General features: G+C 41.7%; 2 protein-coding genes across 4 annotated transcripts; both read right to left on the bottom strand.

The window, feature by feature from the left end:
• Nucleotides 1-27: 27 nt before the first annotated feature.
• Nucleotides 28-6,794, bottom strand: LOC147135488 (GRAM domain-containing protein 2B-like). Its single transcript, XM_086053468.1, has 13 exons — nt 6,482-6,794; nt 6,233-6,326; nt 5,312-5,381; nt 5,112-5,215; nt 4,956-5,051; nt 4,705-4,776; nt 3,959-4,039; nt 3,726-3,843; nt 2,608-2,703; nt 1,998-2,070; nt 1,808-1,912; nt 897-966; nt 28-509 (listed from the first exon to the last, which is right to left on the bottom strand). The coding sequence occupies exons 1-13, from the start codon at nt 6,547-6,549 to the stop codon at nt 471-473; spliced, it is 1,086 nt and encodes a 361-aa protein (XP_085909594.1). The 5' UTR covers nt 6,550-6,794; the 3' UTR covers nt 28-470.
• Nucleotides 6,795-7,992: 1,198 nt separating this feature from the next.
• Nucleotides 7,993-15,648, bottom strand: LOC147135487 (zinc finger protein 703-like). 3 transcript variants are annotated; one of them, XM_086053427.1, is made up of 5 exons: nt 14,804-14,825; nt 14,640-14,682; nt 12,172-12,287; nt 11,851-12,113; nt 7,993-11,034 (listed from the first exon to the last, which is right to left on the bottom strand). In XM_086053427.1, exons 4-5 carry the CDS (start codon nt 11,926-11,928, stop codon nt 9,739-9,741), a joined length of 1,374 nt encoding a protein of 457 aa, XP_085909553.1. In that variant the 5' UTR covers nt 11,929-12,113; nt 12,172-12,287; nt 14,640-14,682; nt 14,804-14,825; the 3' UTR covers nt 7,993-9,738. The 3 variants fall into 3 exon arrangements, with proteins under 3 accessions (XP_085909553.1, XP_085909551.1, XP_085909552.1); XM_086053425.1 differs by lacking the exon at nt 14,804-14,825 and adding an exon at nt 15,620-15,648 and having other exon boundaries at nt 11,851-12,251; XM_086053426.1 differs by lacking the exons at nt 14,640-14,682; nt 14,804-14,825 and having other exon boundaries at nt 12,172-13,000.
• Between the last annotated feature and the right edge of the window lie 1,005 nt (nt 15,649-16,653).

The following is a 16,653-nucleotide window of genomic DNA, read 5'->3' as shown; positions in this document are numbered from 1 at the left end:
TTACATTCTGTGTTTAAAAACCACAACCACCCTTCTGAAATGCTTTTAATAGACAAAAGGTCAAGTGCAGAACATAACAATGTATGTACACGCTACATGTGTAGAGTTGCACTCAAACTGATTCAACCTCTTATCTAAATTAATTTCAAAATAAAATAATTTACAATGGGAAATATTCAGAAATGACAGACTGGATTTTTGGACAAGAAATGCTGATGTACTTTGTAGTAATATGTATGAAATAGTGTGGACAAATCAGAGCTATCTAAGTGATTTTAAAAAATACAAGTATATTTCATAAATATAATTTAAAGGCACTTTTTCAAGGTACATAAAAACAGTTGAAGCTGTGGAGTGCTTACAATGGGACCCTTTTTTCAAGTGCATGAATACTACTAGTAATCAATACTACATGCATACTGGAGTCACATGGTCCTGAGTAGAGGAGATCATTGGTCAAATCTTCTTTTTTAGGTTTCATCCAGAATCTTCTGGAGGTTTCTTTGAATCTAAGCACACAAAGAGTGGAAGTGCAATGCCAAAACAGCATTTTAGCTCATTCAACAAAATCTGCAGTGGTGGGCACGTCAATCCGTCAGTCAACATTCCGGCATTATTCCAGGCCAGCTCATTCCAGCGCCACTGGCAACAGCCAATCAGCATCGAGAAAGTACTTACTACCTCACACGCATGCAAAAAACAACAGACACACACACACACACACAAGCGTGGTGATTGGTGAAATAAATACAATATGGGACAATGTCATTGCGGTCTGTGGGACCCAAAGCTATACAGCACAGTTTGTTTTTTTTGTTTTGTTTTTTTAACTCGAGTCTCCTTGTGCTGTGCCTGCGTGATGACTGACGTGCCCACCACTGAAAATCTACACAAACCTTTTCAAGCTTAAACAGGCTGGCGGAGAGTTCGCCAAAGATCTCGGCATCCTGGGCCATCACTGCGTTCCTGCAAAGATATTGGTGTTTTGTTTTGTAGCGAGTCATCATATTTCACGCAATAATGAAAAATCAAATTCTTGGCAATTTAGCCTTGTCTATTTTTTTTTTTTTTTTTGTGGGTCCACTTATCATAGACATGCCAAGCAAGTTACATGTTGTTCTGTGAAACTGGCTTTTGGGGCTGAATTCTAAAAAAAAAAAGCTGTCAGTTCAAATCAAAATGGAAGACTCCCTGTGGATTTTTTTCTTTTACGTGGGTCAGTGAGACTTTTTTGTGTTTTTAATTAATGGTGGACATGCCTACCAAATGTCATGTTGCTAAGCGATACCAAATTTGATGTCAGATTTGTATTTATTTTTAATTCTGGAGGATTCCTGTGTCTTTTCTGACATGGCCTCCTGAGACTTTTTTGTGGGTCTACTCATCATAGACTTGCCTACCAAATTTCATATTGCTCAGTGAAACTTGTTTTGGGGGCAGAATTCTTAAAAAAAAATACAAATCTGAAGTATGCCGGAAATGCCGCTTCAAAGAAAAATTGCATGGGTTCATGAGGCTTTTTTGTGGGTCTAGTCTTAATAGACATGCCTACCAAATTTCATCTTGTTAATTGAGACTTGTTTTGGGGACTAATTTTCATTAATTTTTTTCTTGAGGATGCTACAGAAACAAAGAAGTCTGCTCCCAACCAAAAGGGCAAACATCTTGTATATTTTCAGGCATCGCTTCTTGAGACTTTTTTGTGTGTCTACTCATGATAGACTTGCCTACCAAAATTTCATCTCGCAAAGTAAAACTGGCATTGGAGGCTGAAATCTTTAAAAAAATTCTTTTAGGATCCTCATACCCTCCACGCATACGATCCCTGGCGGACAGTATTGCGTTCAAGCGATGTTCGAGGGCCATCATTTTGAAAGCCATGTAACATGAGGACATTACCAGGACGCTGACTCTGTTTGAGGAGGAAACACAAACATCTCAAAACAACCTCGACAACAATGGCCTCTCATGTTGCATGGGGTGAACAGAGTACTCACAAGAACAAATAGATTAGCAGGACAGAGATCAGGGTCATGTGAGGCCAGGATTTATCCGTTGTCAAATTCTGGGCTGGAGGAGAGATCGCATTCATTCATACAGCGGCTATAAGAAGTCTACACACCCCTGTTCAAATGCAATGTTTTTGTCATAAAAAAATGAATACGATAAATAATTTCCAAATGTTTTCATCATTCATGCAAATGTTCAGAAGTTCTAGTAGGCTTTTTGTGACTTTTTTTTTTTTTTTGCTTTCTTGCGAAAGCCTGAAGGCTTTGTGCTGATATCTTAAACTGTTCATGATTGCCTACACCTTGATTAAGGCCCCAGTTCCAGGTGAAGAAAACAACCCCAAAGCATGATGCTGCCTGATTAATCTTTGTCTCATTATTTTTGTATCACAAAAAACTGTCATTTCAACTGTGGGTGTGTAGACTTTATAAATCCACTATAGCTCAAGCATGTGAGCTTGTGTACCCTGGACTTATCTGACTGGGTGATTTCTAGTCGCACATTGTTCAAGGTGGCGGTTTGTCATGAATAATTGAAAAGATGAACTATGGCATTAACCATATCAGAAGACCGAAAGACAAATTAGTGTGACATTACCAGTCACGGCTCGGTTCTTTTGGCCCGGCTGAAGGTGGACATCTGCGCGTACCGACACCTCTCTACTCAGAAACGTGTCGGGGAGGCCTGCAAATTCTGCTTGATGAAATGCAGAGTGAGGGAGAGAAAGAGAGAGAGAGAGAGAGCTATTGAACACAGCATCCTGCCCAGCAAAAAAGCACTGGGATCCAAAAACCGGACAAGAATAGTTCCTGCAATGGAAAATATGGTATCTATTCTAGTATACAATACAATACAAGGGTTTGACAAAAACAACAAAATAAGCACATATTGTGATTTTTTTTTTTACAGTGCAAAGGGCTCTCTTGCATAAAATTACCATTCAAGGATGGCACAAAACTGTTGAACAGAAAACCAAAATTAAGAGCAAGATCTAAGTTTGTGCATTTTTTTCACAAATCAACTCGCACAAAATGTTAATATTATTGAGGTACTTTGTTTGTCCTTCAAGTCATACCAAAGCCCCCCAAATATTATTAGATTAATTATTATAATTATTAGGCCCACTCACATTGTAGAGAAGGGCAGTGTATGACCCGATGCAAGTGCAACTAAGCTATGTCTCCTATCTAGTACTGAATGGTGATATTATAAATTATGCAGCGGAACCCCAAAAATTCACATACAATTTACGGCCATTGAAATGCACCGGGGAAAAAAAATACATTTTTCTGTAAACCCCAAATTTTCACCCCTAAAAATTGGGGTGGTGAGGTGGATTAATCAAGGGCCACTCAAAGTGTGGTCGCCAGTTGCCCATCCATGGAAAAATTAAATGTTCTTCCACTAGACAGTCTTCAACCTGTGTGTCCACCTCTGGTGACATAGTTATTGGTGGTGAACTGGGAGATTTTCTTTTTCTGATGTTCTGATGTGACACGGCCCAATCAGGGCTGGTAAACACTGAATTAGACAGGAAAGGCATTTCCAGTATGCAGCGACTCAAAAGGTGTGAAACATCTCCATGCATGTCCAATGAGGAAAGGAAGCATGTCTAAACTATTGGTTGCTATTTACTCAAACTGTTTGTCACCAAAAATGGGTGAAACCTGACACCCGCAGCACCTTCGCAACCTCAGCCATGTTCAGTCACCCACCAGCCATTTTGTCACAATCTGGAGTTTGCGATCCAGAGCTGCTACTACTCTCCACCTCCATTTCCTGCCGCCTCTGTCGCACCACGCCGTCCAGATCAGAGAAGGTCCGTGTGAAGTCCTGCCGAGCACGCACAGGAATATATACAATGGGCCTACTGCTGAGAACAAGGTCCTTGCTTTCTATAGATGTCGCCCCCCCCCCCCCCCCCCAAAAAAAGGAAAACATTCCAGACCAGAGGAAGAGATGGCAGGCGCTTGACTCCAAAGCCGTCCTCACAGGAGGAGACCACATGGCTGCTGCAGGTCTTCTCCACCTACAAAGTTGTCACATGTTGTAGTTAGCATAACCGAGATTTTTATTTTATGGATTTTTAAGTGATTTTTTAAAATAGGATTTCAAAACACAGGCAAGTCCAAATTTAGTTCCGCACCTTCAGTGTTGTACCAAATTATGCCTAACTAATATCCTAAATAATTAATCTAAAGAGCAGAGAATAATGTACATGCCTGTGAGGAGTTTAGAAGTGGTTTGAAGGTTTATAGTTATCATAACAGCCATGCTAATTTCTGTTAGCCCGTCGATGGCATTTCACATTATATGATAGGATTAAGCTAGCTGACATTTTGCCTGACAAATTCGTATGGTTTGATTGAACATGTTGGTATTAAATATACAAGAGTTTAATTGTCTTTTTCTTTATGTGTCAGCCTCCTATTTGGAGAACTATGCTAGTCTTCACTATTCCTCAAAGTGATGTTATATGACGGTCTCCCATTTGCTGACAGTGAGAGAGTGACAACATGTGTTTGAATAGGTTCATTGTGTTGTAATAATTTTAAATGTGTTTGTTTGGATGGGATTTTTAACTACATTGCTAACTTGATTACCAGAGCCGTCACACAACAGATGCTAACCCAAAAGACCAAACCTGTGCGGCTCATTTCGGACCTATATGAGCTGTTCAAATTTTGAACTGACCTCCAGATGGACGCACACGGACCTCAGGAACTTATAGGTGGTGTTCCGGGACAGGAAGGACACAAAGACATGCTGGAAAAAGAGAATGTGGGCTCAAGTTAAGATTAATTGGTACTGGGTTCATTCAAACTGTGCTCGAGCTCACTTGGCACCTAGAATCTGGTACTTTTTTGTTTTTCTTCAAGGCTCGGGTGCATACTCCAGATTGGTACATTCCACTCCCGTGGCACGCAATCACTCTGTTGTATTACCTGCTCCTGTGTGCTTTCGATCACCAGGGCGTTGGGCACCAGCAGAGCTGTTTTCGTCTTCTTGATGAATGTCACAGATGCGGCCCGGATGGCGATCTACGGACAAGTTTTTTGAGTTTTTCAGAGCCAACAACCCGCCGAGAGAGTGCGTTGTACCTTCGTATCCCTGCCAAAGACTTTGGAGTGGAAGCAGATCCAGTTTGGCGAGATGAACATTTTCCCCTGATACAAAATGTCCCTCTGCAGGGCGCATGTGTAGCCTGCCAACAAAAACGTAAAAAAATAAAGAATAAAAATACATAAAAAAGAGGGAAAAACATTCGCAAAACAAGTAGTTACTGCGGCAGCGGACATACTTTGTGTGAGCGCCTCGTCTCTGCTCACTTCCTTGAACAATTTGTGAAACTGCACATTTGTCTTGGACAGCTGAAAGAAACCAGAAAACTGGAACACTTTAGCGTCAAGCATGACGAATGCATTTATTTGTTTTCAATGTGAAGAAATTAGTTTGTTTATCAGACATTGTGCACAGTGGACTCCTGTATATATGCAAATATATTTGCAATTCAGGATATTTTGGGGGGTTAACCACCCCACCCCCATCCCACAATTATTCATTGTTTACCTTTGTACCGCAACCCCACCACTCCCACACTGATTTGTGTTTTTGCCCCATTTAAAAAAATGTAAAATATAAATGTACATCAATTATACGCAGATTTCCACTCCCTGCAAATAGAGCGGACCGGGGTCCAGTGTATTTATTTTGTTAAGTACTGTGTCACGATGCCTCCCAATGTTTGGCCAAAATGAACAGCACAATGATACGGACCGGAGCAAATACACTTGCTTTGGAAAAAATTGTAACCCCTGAAAATTCTTAAATAAGCAGGGATATGCCACCAATAAGCATTTTCCACGAAAAACGGGGTTGCCCCCGTCCAAATAAAAATCATATTATTTAATTATAAATATTTAACTTATAATATATTTTTTATTTATTAAATATTTAATATTTTATTGAAAACAAATAAGTAAGTCAGCGGGTGCTTAACCGCGAGCATGCGGGATTCCATTGGCCCCTTTTAGAATAATTCGGGAAATTCCCTGGTAGTTAGTTTGTAATACTCGTGTTCACACACAAAAAGGTTCCCGTAACTGGAAAAGTCCAACCAGGAAAACTATTTTGTAAATTCCGGAGGTTCCTGAAGGTACCGTCTGGGTGACTATGAGCTCGGCTGGTGATTGGTGGAAAAGCAGAAAGTACGGAAACACACCTGAGTGGACGGCGACTTCTTTCCCTCTGACTTTGACAGTCGGAGGTGAGTCGGCCTCCTCCAGCCAATCGGAACGTCGTTGTCCACCTCATAACTGCCACAAAATCCAAAACATTCACCCATTAAAGACATGTAAACTACTTGCAATAAACTTTTCATCGAACTCTTTGCAATAACCGAAGTGAAGAGAACCGGAGCCTCAGTTTGCATAGCACACCGTGACTTGAGCTCCAGCTGGCCCGAACTCACCTACTCCCGCCGGGGCACTCCGCTGTACGGTCAGGCGGAGACAACGGTCGCTCGGCCGGCTCGCCCATCACCACCGTGTCGTCTTCCCTCTCCTCCCCCGCCGCCGCGAGGAGGCATACGAGATGCCCCGGGGTTCCGGAGCCTTTGCACCGGGGGGACAAAATGTGGAAAAAAGTGGCTGGATGGAGGAGGAGGAACCGGGGAGGAGTCGGAGGTGAGGCCGGGAAAGGGAAAGCGAGAAGCCGAGAGCGCAAGAAAAGGAAAAAAAAACGCCTCCTTTTGATGCCAAAAGTAACTTCACAACTCCTTTCCTCGTCATTTCATTCACTAATTCTGGTAGTTTTCACAAATTCTAATCACCATAAAAAACAAAAACAACAACAAAAGAAATCCAGCCTTTTTTCTGCGTTTTGGGCCACGTCGATGTGATTGACCAAGATGTCCACCAGAGGGCAGCACCATCAATTATATATTCAATATTAATGTAGGTCATATTTAAAGAATCTAAAATTGTTCAAATAAGGTGAACCGGTAAATATTTAAACTTTATTGAGTTTCCTGTTCAATTCTGTAACAATATTGGATTGAAGGTTTCAAGACAGAACAAGAGTGTGAAGACAGGCTTGCAAAGGTTTCAAGACCTGAGCTCAAACCAGGATGGGGTTTCAAATTAGGATTTCAAACCTGGGTTAGGGTTTAAAGTAGGGATTTAAATCTTGGTCAGGGTTCCAAGACATCCTTAGGTTGTCCAAACAGGATTTTAATTAGGGGCTAGTGTTTCTAATTGGGGTTTCAAGCCTGTATTAGGTTTTCAAAGTAAGGATTTAATTCAGCGCCGGTGTTTCTGATTTGTAGTTTTAAGCCTTTGTTAGGGTTTCAAAGTAGGTCTTAAATTCAGGGCCAGTGTTTCTAAGCGGGGTTGCAAGTGTGCTAGTAGTGTTTCAAAGTAGGGCTTTAATTTAGGGTAACTAGGTTTCAAACTAGGTCTTATAGCCTGAGTTCGAGTTCTATGACAAATGTTTTCAAGGTTGGGTTAAAGCCTTGGTCAAGGTTTCCAAATAACGTTTCAAGACATGTTTTGTCAGGGCTAGGGTTTCACACTGGGGGTCCATTTCATAAGGTCCATAAGGTTTCCATTTCAGTTAAGGCTAACGTTCAGAGCCGTACTTTGCATTTTAACATAAGGTTAGTGTTTCAAGAAAGGATTATTATATTAATACAATGAAATAATTATATTATTGTTATTATTTCTAAACTCTTTTTTTTCAGTCCGGGAGCATAAGGGAGGCTGAACCACTAACGTTGACTGATATGTATCAGATACCCATGAGGAGATCCAGCTGTGATGGTCATGTGACTAACAAAGAGGCGCTTGATGAAACCTTCCCACATGTCCTTTGGAGACTAATTCATTCTTGACACACTCACAATGGAGTCGCTAGTCGCCCTCCTGAGAGGAATCTGTAATGAAAAATAGACAACAACAGAGTGGGAATCGTATTTTTGATTTATTTAACAAAATACAACTCGCTGCATTACAACCGTACAGAGCCCCTAAAGTGAGCCCCCCAACCCCCAAAAAAAGAATTTGTAAAGTAGAAGTAGTGGAAGCCCGGATACCAAATACTGTACTTTAGAAATAAGTACAGACTCTTAAATGCAATTAAGTACATAAATAACAAGCTAACTTTCCTGTTTACTTGTGACCAAAGAGAGAAGAGCGCAAAGTAGCAACCAACCTATCTACAGATGTCCATTTCGTGGACGGACCGACAGAGGACGCAAAGTCTTTTAAAAAGTAAAGACTAAGGAAGGACGGAAGTGGGTTTTCGTCCGACTATCTCTAGTCGTCTCTAACCGGATCAAGTACTGACTTATGTGTTGTGTTGGGTTATTTTAAAAAGCAAGACCACTGATCTCTTCTGCGATACCAGAGACCATGACGACTTCAAATTGTCTTCTCAAGCAAAGTAGGAACAAACAAATTTGAGAAACTTTCTGGACCCAAAACATTAAATTCCAGAGCTGGGCATCGTCCCTCCGTCCCTGAGTTTCCATCCTGCATTTAATCAACCCGCGTGGTCCCATTCGGTCGGAGTCAGCCAACCGGCGTCAAGAACGGACTTAACCTATACCACGTCACGAGTCGAGTAAGGAAAAAATTGAAAAATAACAGTGTTATGTACCTTGCAGTTCCACAGATGCAATGACATGCCGCTGCCCAATATTCTTTTTATTTCACTGATCACTACATCAGTTGTTTTTGTTTGATATTTTTTCTTCGTTTGGCCGCGTCTGCTCGTGCGGCGCCTGCGTGTGACGTGAAAATTACGTTCTCGAAGCCGATTGGCTGTTGTCGACCAGGGACGGGCCGGGACCACGAGGGTCGATTAAAGAAGTAGGACGGAAACTCTGGGATGGATGGATGACGCCCAGCTCTGTTTTCTGGAGTTACCCTCAATCTGGCAGCTAAACAGGGGCGGAGCCATGGGTGAAAAAATATATACTTTTACATTTTTTGTAAATCGTTATCAAATTATTTTTTAATTTGTGTTTTTTTTAATTTGATTGAATATTAAGAATGATATAATATGAACATAATTATGGTTGTCTCAGGAAGATCTGAACTTCATATGATTTAGTTTGCCATTTTATTTGAATATACAATGTGTCAGGACAGGAGGATTGTGCTGGGTGAGAGAAATATTCAGGCCCACCCTGATTTTTCCAGGCCCACCCACTAGCCACGTTCTGGCTCCGCCCCCGCAGCTAAAAGACTTCTGGTATCATTAGAAGCTAGCAGCTACCTACGACAAGTTTGCTACATTGTGAATTACAGGCAAAATTTGGTGCTTGTTAGCGATAAAAGTTGCCTTTGACTCGAGGATCTAGGACAAGACCATTGCATATTTGTAAGCAAAGTAGCAGAAAATCAATTTGTGGAATTTTATGGAGACTTAAACGTTATTTCCAGAGGGGTGGAACGTGTTCAGTGAATTCCAGAGAGAACCCAAATAAAAGGTGCAAAATTACAATCATTCAACTTAAATTTTTGCTGGTACATTCCGATTGCAACAGGTACCCAAAGGTTCAAATTGTATACATGGATTTCATTGGACAAATAATAATCCCAGATTCCCTGGTTATAGAGGTGCTGGAAAGCAAAGATTAACAATTCCTCAGTGAAAGCCACAAGTTGTGTCAAAATAGATCCATAAACTGCTGAGTCCCCCTTAAAAAAAAGTCCCCAGGCGGCATCATTGGTAGCCCAGAGTCGACGGTGGTCCCAGTCTTTGGTTGTAGAAGGCATAGTGTGGGTAGCATGAGCCTGTGGTAGGCAGAGATTGCAAAGACATGGCGGGTGGTCCTGAAGGCAAACGGTCCTTATTACTGTAGGGGTGATAGCGAGCTAATCCCAAACCGTGCGGCGCTCCAACAGAGCCCCCCGAGCCACTCATGTGGGACAGGTGCTGGTGACAAGGGGCAGGTGCTGAGGACGCTACCTTGGGGTCCGCCTCAATGAACAGGGCGTTGCGTGCCCGCAGGTGAGCCAGGTCAGACGCGGTGAAGCGCTTGTCACACGGACCCCTGAATGACTCCCAGTTGCACGCGTGGGGGATGGAGTCGCTTGGTAATATGTATGAGTAGAGGGGGAGCGGCGGGTGGGCAGTGTACACCAACGGAAAGCTTGACTTGAGACTGGAGGGCTCTTGGACGCAGGGGCCGCTGCTCAGGTTCGGAATGCTTGGGTAACTGAGGCAGTAAGGATCCCGGCACATGCCCTGCATGAAGAAGGGAGGCAAGGCCCCCATGAGAGGGTTGGAGCTGGGGTGCTTGGGACCCAACCGAGGCGGGTAGCCAGCGTAGGTGCCCACCACTGAGCTGTAGTAGACCACGTTGGACGGGGGTAATGGGAAGAGAGGATGCGCCGCCTTGTAGGGAGAAATGGGTGTAAGGCGCCCGGGGGCGGAGTCCGCTTTGCCGCCGTCTGAGCTGCCCGTACTGCAGTTGGTGCTGGCTCGGGTGTGGCCAGAGTTGGCGAGGTGCGGACCCTCCGAGGTCGGCCTTATTGCGTCAGTGTCGTTTTTGGACTGTACGCCACCCCCGCCACGTGCGCTATTTGTGCTGCTTGGGCTTTGAGTTTCAAGCTCGCTATTTGGCGAGGTGCCCAGCGGGTTGGGCGGCATGCCACCTGAACGTTGGGCGGATCCCTGCTCACCGCAGCTCGGTGAGAAAGGGTGGGGTGCGTATAACGGCGAGTTGGCGGTATTCCCATGAGTGCCGCCAAAGACCCTGAATCCCGCTTTTTCCGAAAAACCGCTGCTGCTAATTTCATTGTCGTCACCGCCACTGGTTCGGATGCCTCCACCGGTGCCCCCACCCCTTTTGTGGTAGGGCTTGAAACTGCACTTGTCCGCCGAAGGTTGGTGCTGTTCTCCCAGCTTCAAGCCAGAGGGAGTGGCGCTTTCCTTGGAGGACGCCGGAGGATCTGCTTTCCCGATCTGCGAGCATGTCTGGGCCAATAGGGCTAGCGGACTCTTCTTTGCGTCCAACTGAAATCAATCAAAGAGAATTGCTTTTTAAAATAGGTAGTGATTACACTGTGTATGTGCTCTTTAGCAATTTTCATTAATTCTGAAAACTTTTTTTTTTTAAATACCCCAAAAGGATGCGAACAGGTGATAGCAGTTTTAATTTGAAAGCAAACACTTTTTTTTATTATACAGTTAATATGTACAATAGCAACTTTTATTTAACTATTTAACTTTTCACTCAAAAACCACAGCAGCATTAGCTTTATTCTTAAAACAAAAACAAAACAAACAAACAAAAAAAATATATATATATACTGTGTATATATATATATATATATATACATACATATATATACATATATATATATATACATACATATATATATATATACATACATATATATATATATATACATATATATATATATATATATATATATATATATATATACATATATATATATATATATATATATATACTGTATATACATAGATAGATAGATAGATAGATAGATAGCATTTTTACTGTAGCAAGAGATTCATATACTTAGCAATTTATATAAAACAATTCAATAAAATTATAAAAATATTTTAAACGCCATTAATAAAGTACATGTACTACAGTGAACTCACTGTTTTCCTTTACCAACTATTGATTGACTTCTGAATAATACAGTGTATTCAAGTCATTGTAAATGATTTTTTAAGAGAAAAAAAGATATAATCATTGTAATGTATTTTGATTATTTGCTTGGATATTTTTAACAACAAGTTTACGTTTTCATTGAAAACCATAATTTTTTGCTGCAATCAACCAATCATTCAACCAAGTACCTCAATGGTGACAGAGGCGGGCGTGAACGGTTGCAGATATTCCGGGTGGATCAAATGCCCCGTATGCGCGCTCAACATGTTGACCACGCGCACTGCGAGCCGCCTCGCCTGCCGCACGAGGTGTCCTGAGGGGCGACGATCGTAGAGAGCACCGCGGCGCTCGGCTCGCTGCTCGGCTTCAACCGCTCAGTGGCTGACAACAACTCGGAAGATTTCATCCGGCGCGGCGTAATCCATCCACTGTCCCGCTGGTTCACTTCACTCTGTTGATATCCTCCAGTATAAGGCCGTTTGGAGGGTGGTCGTGGGTGGGGGTCTTACTTGAGGATGTTGAACGGGATGAAGTGTGAAGTTGTGCGTTCCGCGAGGTCCCTCCTCAATACGTCCGTGCTGCGTGGGATCTCTCAGTTGACAGAGGCAGAAGTAGGCAGGAGTGACTTCAAAGCACACGGTGGGCGGGTCAAGACGTAGCTCAATAATGGCGATACAAGTGTCGATATCGGTAGAGATAGTTGAATTCTGGGGCTGAAAACACGGTTTGGGGGTTGTTTGTTGACTAAATTTAGTCCGGCTGTAATTATGGTTGCACTGTACATTTTGAATCATTTTTGTTGTAATCAGCAAAATAAATCAATACAAATAAATGTAATCCACATCTAATCTAAATTACACCTTTGAAGGCTATGCAAACGCTGGTGAGACTACACACATTTGGAATATGATAACATTGTATTATTGGCCAAAATTGTCAAAAGTCAAATTACATTTAATCCAGATCTGATTCTGATTACCCATTTGGAAGCAATGTAAATTCTGTTGGGGAGGAATCCACTCATTGATGAAGTCATCAAAATTATCAAATTTAGAATAGTAAATCTGGTCAACACTTTGTCTTTATAGTAAATAATTTTAATTAGTTTGAAAATTAACAAACAGATTTTAAAAAAATTGTTTTCTGGACATCTAGTGAAAATGTTTTATTTAATTTGTTTTCGGGGGACAACCTTGTGCCAAAATAATCAAAAATCACCATAATTTTGTTTGATGTGAAAACATCCCAAAACCACTTAAAGTTTACAAATGTACATATTGCTAATAAACAAAATTTGTGACAAGATGTCAAAACAATTTCAATACCAATCTTATCCAGATTGCACATGCGGTAGCAATATAAACCAAGGTGTTAAATCCAGATCTGATCCCATTGACATCATCATAAAAATGGCCTAATTTAGGGGGGAATTTTTCCAAATAGCTACATTGGTCAAAATGTCAAAACAATTTGAATCACAATCGAATCCATTTTGCATATTTGGAAGCAATTGTAGATATATTCCTATGCTGCTCGTCTCTGAATTCCTTATACAATGTAAACCGAACATGTAACATCATGAAAATTGTTGAAAGCGGGTCTGATCAAAATGACGACGTTATAAAAACATTGAGGTGGGAAAATGTGATAAAAAGATACAATTTTCAAAACAAAAGTTAGAATTGTTTTAAACGCATTTTCAAGCAATATATATGTTGCACATTTGACCCAATTTTTAAAAATGTATTATTTGATGTGATGCCTTTCCCAAATCCCCCTTTCCACACCCAGACAAAGTTTTGGCACACGCCAACACATCCCTAGCACAACGCCGACAGGCTTTCCCCTTGCGATGAAGGGCTTTCTCTTGCGTTTTTATCACAGCTCGTAATTTTTTTTTCTTACTTCCCAAAAACAAATGGGAGCACGCTGGTGTGTATTCTCCCCGAATTGACACATTTACGACACGTTTACGAGTCGCCTGTGTTGTCGCAGCAGCGGGACACAGCGGGATGCTTTCATGTGGGAAAAAGTCTGACAGGGATAATGATGGTCTGGGCAAAAGTGGTGCGCCCTGTTTTTTTAGAAAAAGAAAAAAAACTCCCTGGTGACGCACAGTTTTTAGTGTCGGTTGAAGCCAGGTCAAGGCCATGCATCCCACAAGGGCCACTAGGAAAAAGAGGCCAACGGAAAAACAGCAGGATGAATCACAGTATCAGAATAGTAACGTTGATATCTTATTGTATCATATGGTATTGTGCCGTATTGGTTGGTATTAGGGCTGTTCGATTTTGCCTCATAAGAAATATATCATATTGTATTGTATCTTATCATATAGCACAAAATCATATCTTATTCATATTGTTTTGTATCAGTTGGTATCATTGAACTTTATTGTATATCTTCTTGTATAGTATGAGACTGTCATTTGGTGCTATAATGTATTGCGTGCTGTATAAATCTGTATCGTATCATATCATATTGTATGGTGTCATTTGTAACTCAGCATTACATAGTGTGTTGTTAGGTGTCATTTAGTGTTGTGATGTAGCATATCTTATTGTATTTTATGATATTGTATCTTCTCGTATCATACTGTTTGGTATCATTTGGTGTATTATGGTATCATATCGAACCGAATCTTATTGCAAACTGTGTCATATTGTATTGTATCATATTGTTTGGGATTATATTGTATGATATCGAACCAGACCTCACTTCAACACTTCGACATAATTGGCGCATCCCTATCGCTATCACCAAAACGTAGACAGCCCACCCCAAAAAAGTTTTTGGACAGCTGTTTTCCAAACGTTTTAAGCAACATTCCCCACTTCCACACCGCAGCAGAGTTGGCGCAAGCCCATCCGCCACAACACACCCAACCCCACCTCGCTGCTGCCAATATAAAAATCCAAATAAAGTGTGTTTAGAATATCGCTATGTTGATTTGTGTCAGAGAAGAAGACGTACTCACCGTCAGTAGATGAAGTTCGTTATTTTAGCGTACTCACCCCACCCTGGCAAAAAAAACAACAACAACAAAAAATAAATAAATTGGAAAAATACTTCTTCAGTTCACGGTTAACAGTTGAGCCATAAGCACGTCAGCCAAGTGAGATAAAATTACAAGAGCAAAACCTTCACTTAACATTTCAGCCACACACCGCCGGCGGTTTGTGAACTTTTCACTCTTTCAGGCGGCTCACTGTGAAAAGAACATCGCTAGTGTATCGTTAGCATCATGTGCTCCACATCAAAGTCAGCTCCCATGACACATCTAATCTGAATTTCTGTCATGTGCTGCTTTTGCCAATCTGTCACACTTCAGAAAACATCCAAAAACAGCTGCCAAGAAAAATAAAAGAAGAGAATCACATGGGGCGTAAAATATTGCAAGGCCGTGAAGGGCGTTTGCTGAGGGGCACAATGTGACTGGCAATCATTAATCTGGATTCAATTAGATGTCATGCTGGGTGCTAGACAGTACGCCAACTCAAGTTTATTGAAAAAAGTTTGGAAAACGTTGTTGTACGGCATTAAATAAATGTAGCGAAACATGAATATATTAGCATGTTAGCTAGCGCTGTTATTAGCATGTTCACGGGCTGCATTATGAAGGATACGTTACAAAATTTGGTGGGGATATTAGCATATTAATTAGCACAGTATTAGCATTTTTATATGGCGTATTATAAAAGGTAGAGTAGAGTATATTAGAATGTTTGGCAGGCGGAGAATAGTATGTTAACTAGCACTCTTAATTGTATTTTAAGGTGGGTAAATTCGAGTGCTTTGTGGGGGTACATTAGCATGTCAAGAAGTGCTGTTACTAGCACGTTCATCGAGGTGTAACATAAAGGGTATATTGGCACTTAACATTTTGCACTTTTGAGTTGAACCTGAGTACAACAGCGCTTTCAAATGGTCTTATTTGTGTGTGTGTGTGTGTGTTACCTCCTGCAGGGCGTGACTGAGCAGTGACCCCGCATGAAGTTCTCCCCCCTTGCCACTTTTTAAGCCCTCGCAGGAACATTTTTGCTCAGTCCTCTCAGGTGCTTCTTTGAGCTTGCACGCATGAACTCGGCAGGCATGTACCGGCTGGTAGGGTGGGGGTGGCCCTGGGGGGGTGCACAACACGGAGAGTAAATTACAGTCGTTAATACTGAAGCTTTGTGTTGGTTGGTGGGCTGCGGGTCTCCAAGCAGAAGTAAAATGTGAACCAGTGAAGTCCATTACATAAAGCACGTGACCTCTCCAACGTCTCCGACCAGATTTTCCACTTCCTGTGCCAAGATGATGCCCACACCCTTTATCTGCCTTTCCCTTTAACCCACACACATATTACTATAATGACATGAAACTTTCACACAGAGACGTGGCAATTTACTCTGGTACTACTTCCAAAGCAGGTAAACTTGCAGAAGCTTTAACGCAGAACAGTGACTAGGGGAAAGGGGAAAAGGTGATTTATTGGATAGTGTGAGGTATTCTGAACTGAGCACACACTTCTCCCACCTTGTTGCGTCAAAAGCAATTTTCACTGCCCGACAATTATTTCAAACATGGCCACTCATTTGTGGTTATACGGCTTATGACTTTTTAACTGTTTTTCTCACGTAGACAGTATAGGATGCTGTGTAAATTTTGTGGGGAGGATTTTTTAAAATTTTTTTTTACATTTTTGAATAAGGCTGTAATAAAACAAAATGGAGAAAAAAAAAAGTTAAGTGCGGTGACTACTTTCTCAATGCAATGTGTATATAAACATCGTCAAAGCATGCTCTCTCTCATACTTACACACACGCCACACACACACGCACACACAGCGTCTCTTTCTACGGCTGACCTTTTAACCCCGGCGAGGCCAAATTATACCTGCCGTGCGGTTTGATTGACAGGCGAGGCGGTGAGATGAGAGGCGGTGCGTCGTCTGTCGCTGTCAACATGTCGCCATTAGTTTACAGCTGTCTGCAAAAAATCTCCTACTT

The sequence above is a fragment of the Filicampus tigris genome, chromosome 15, assembly GCF_054856515.1.
Source record: "Filicampus tigris isolate MCC_2025a chromosome 15, RoL_Ftig_1.0, whole genome shotgun sequence".
NCBI lineage: Eukaryota > Metazoa > Chordata > Actinopteri > Syngnathiformes > Syngnathidae > Filicampus > Filicampus tigris.
Note: the sequence above shows the minus strand (reverse complement) of the source record. Positions and strands in the feature narration are given on the sequence as shown.

Bases quoted from the DNA above. Each gene is read 5' to 3' on its own strand.
- LOC147135488 (XM_086053468.1), bottom strand. From the start codon at position 6,549: ATGGGCGAGCCGGCCGAGCGACCGTTGTCTCCGCCTGACCGTACAGCG. The intron at 4,777-4,955 runs GTAATACAACAG...CTCTTTTTCCAG, and splicing joins TCGAAAGCACACAGGAGCAG to CATGTCTTTGTGTCCTTCCT. The intron at 1,913-1,997 runs GTGAGTACTCTG...CTCCTCAAACAG, and splicing joins CTGCTAATCTATTTGTTCTT to AGTCAGCGTCCTGGTAATGT.
- LOC147135487 (XM_086053425.1), bottom strand. From the start codon at position 11,928: ATGTTGAGCGCGCATACGGGGCATTTGATCCACCCGGAATATCTGCAA. The intron at 11,035-11,850 runs GTACTTGGTTGA...GATTGATTTCAG, and splicing joins CCGCCTCTGTCACCATTGAG to TTGGACGCAAAGAAGAGTCC.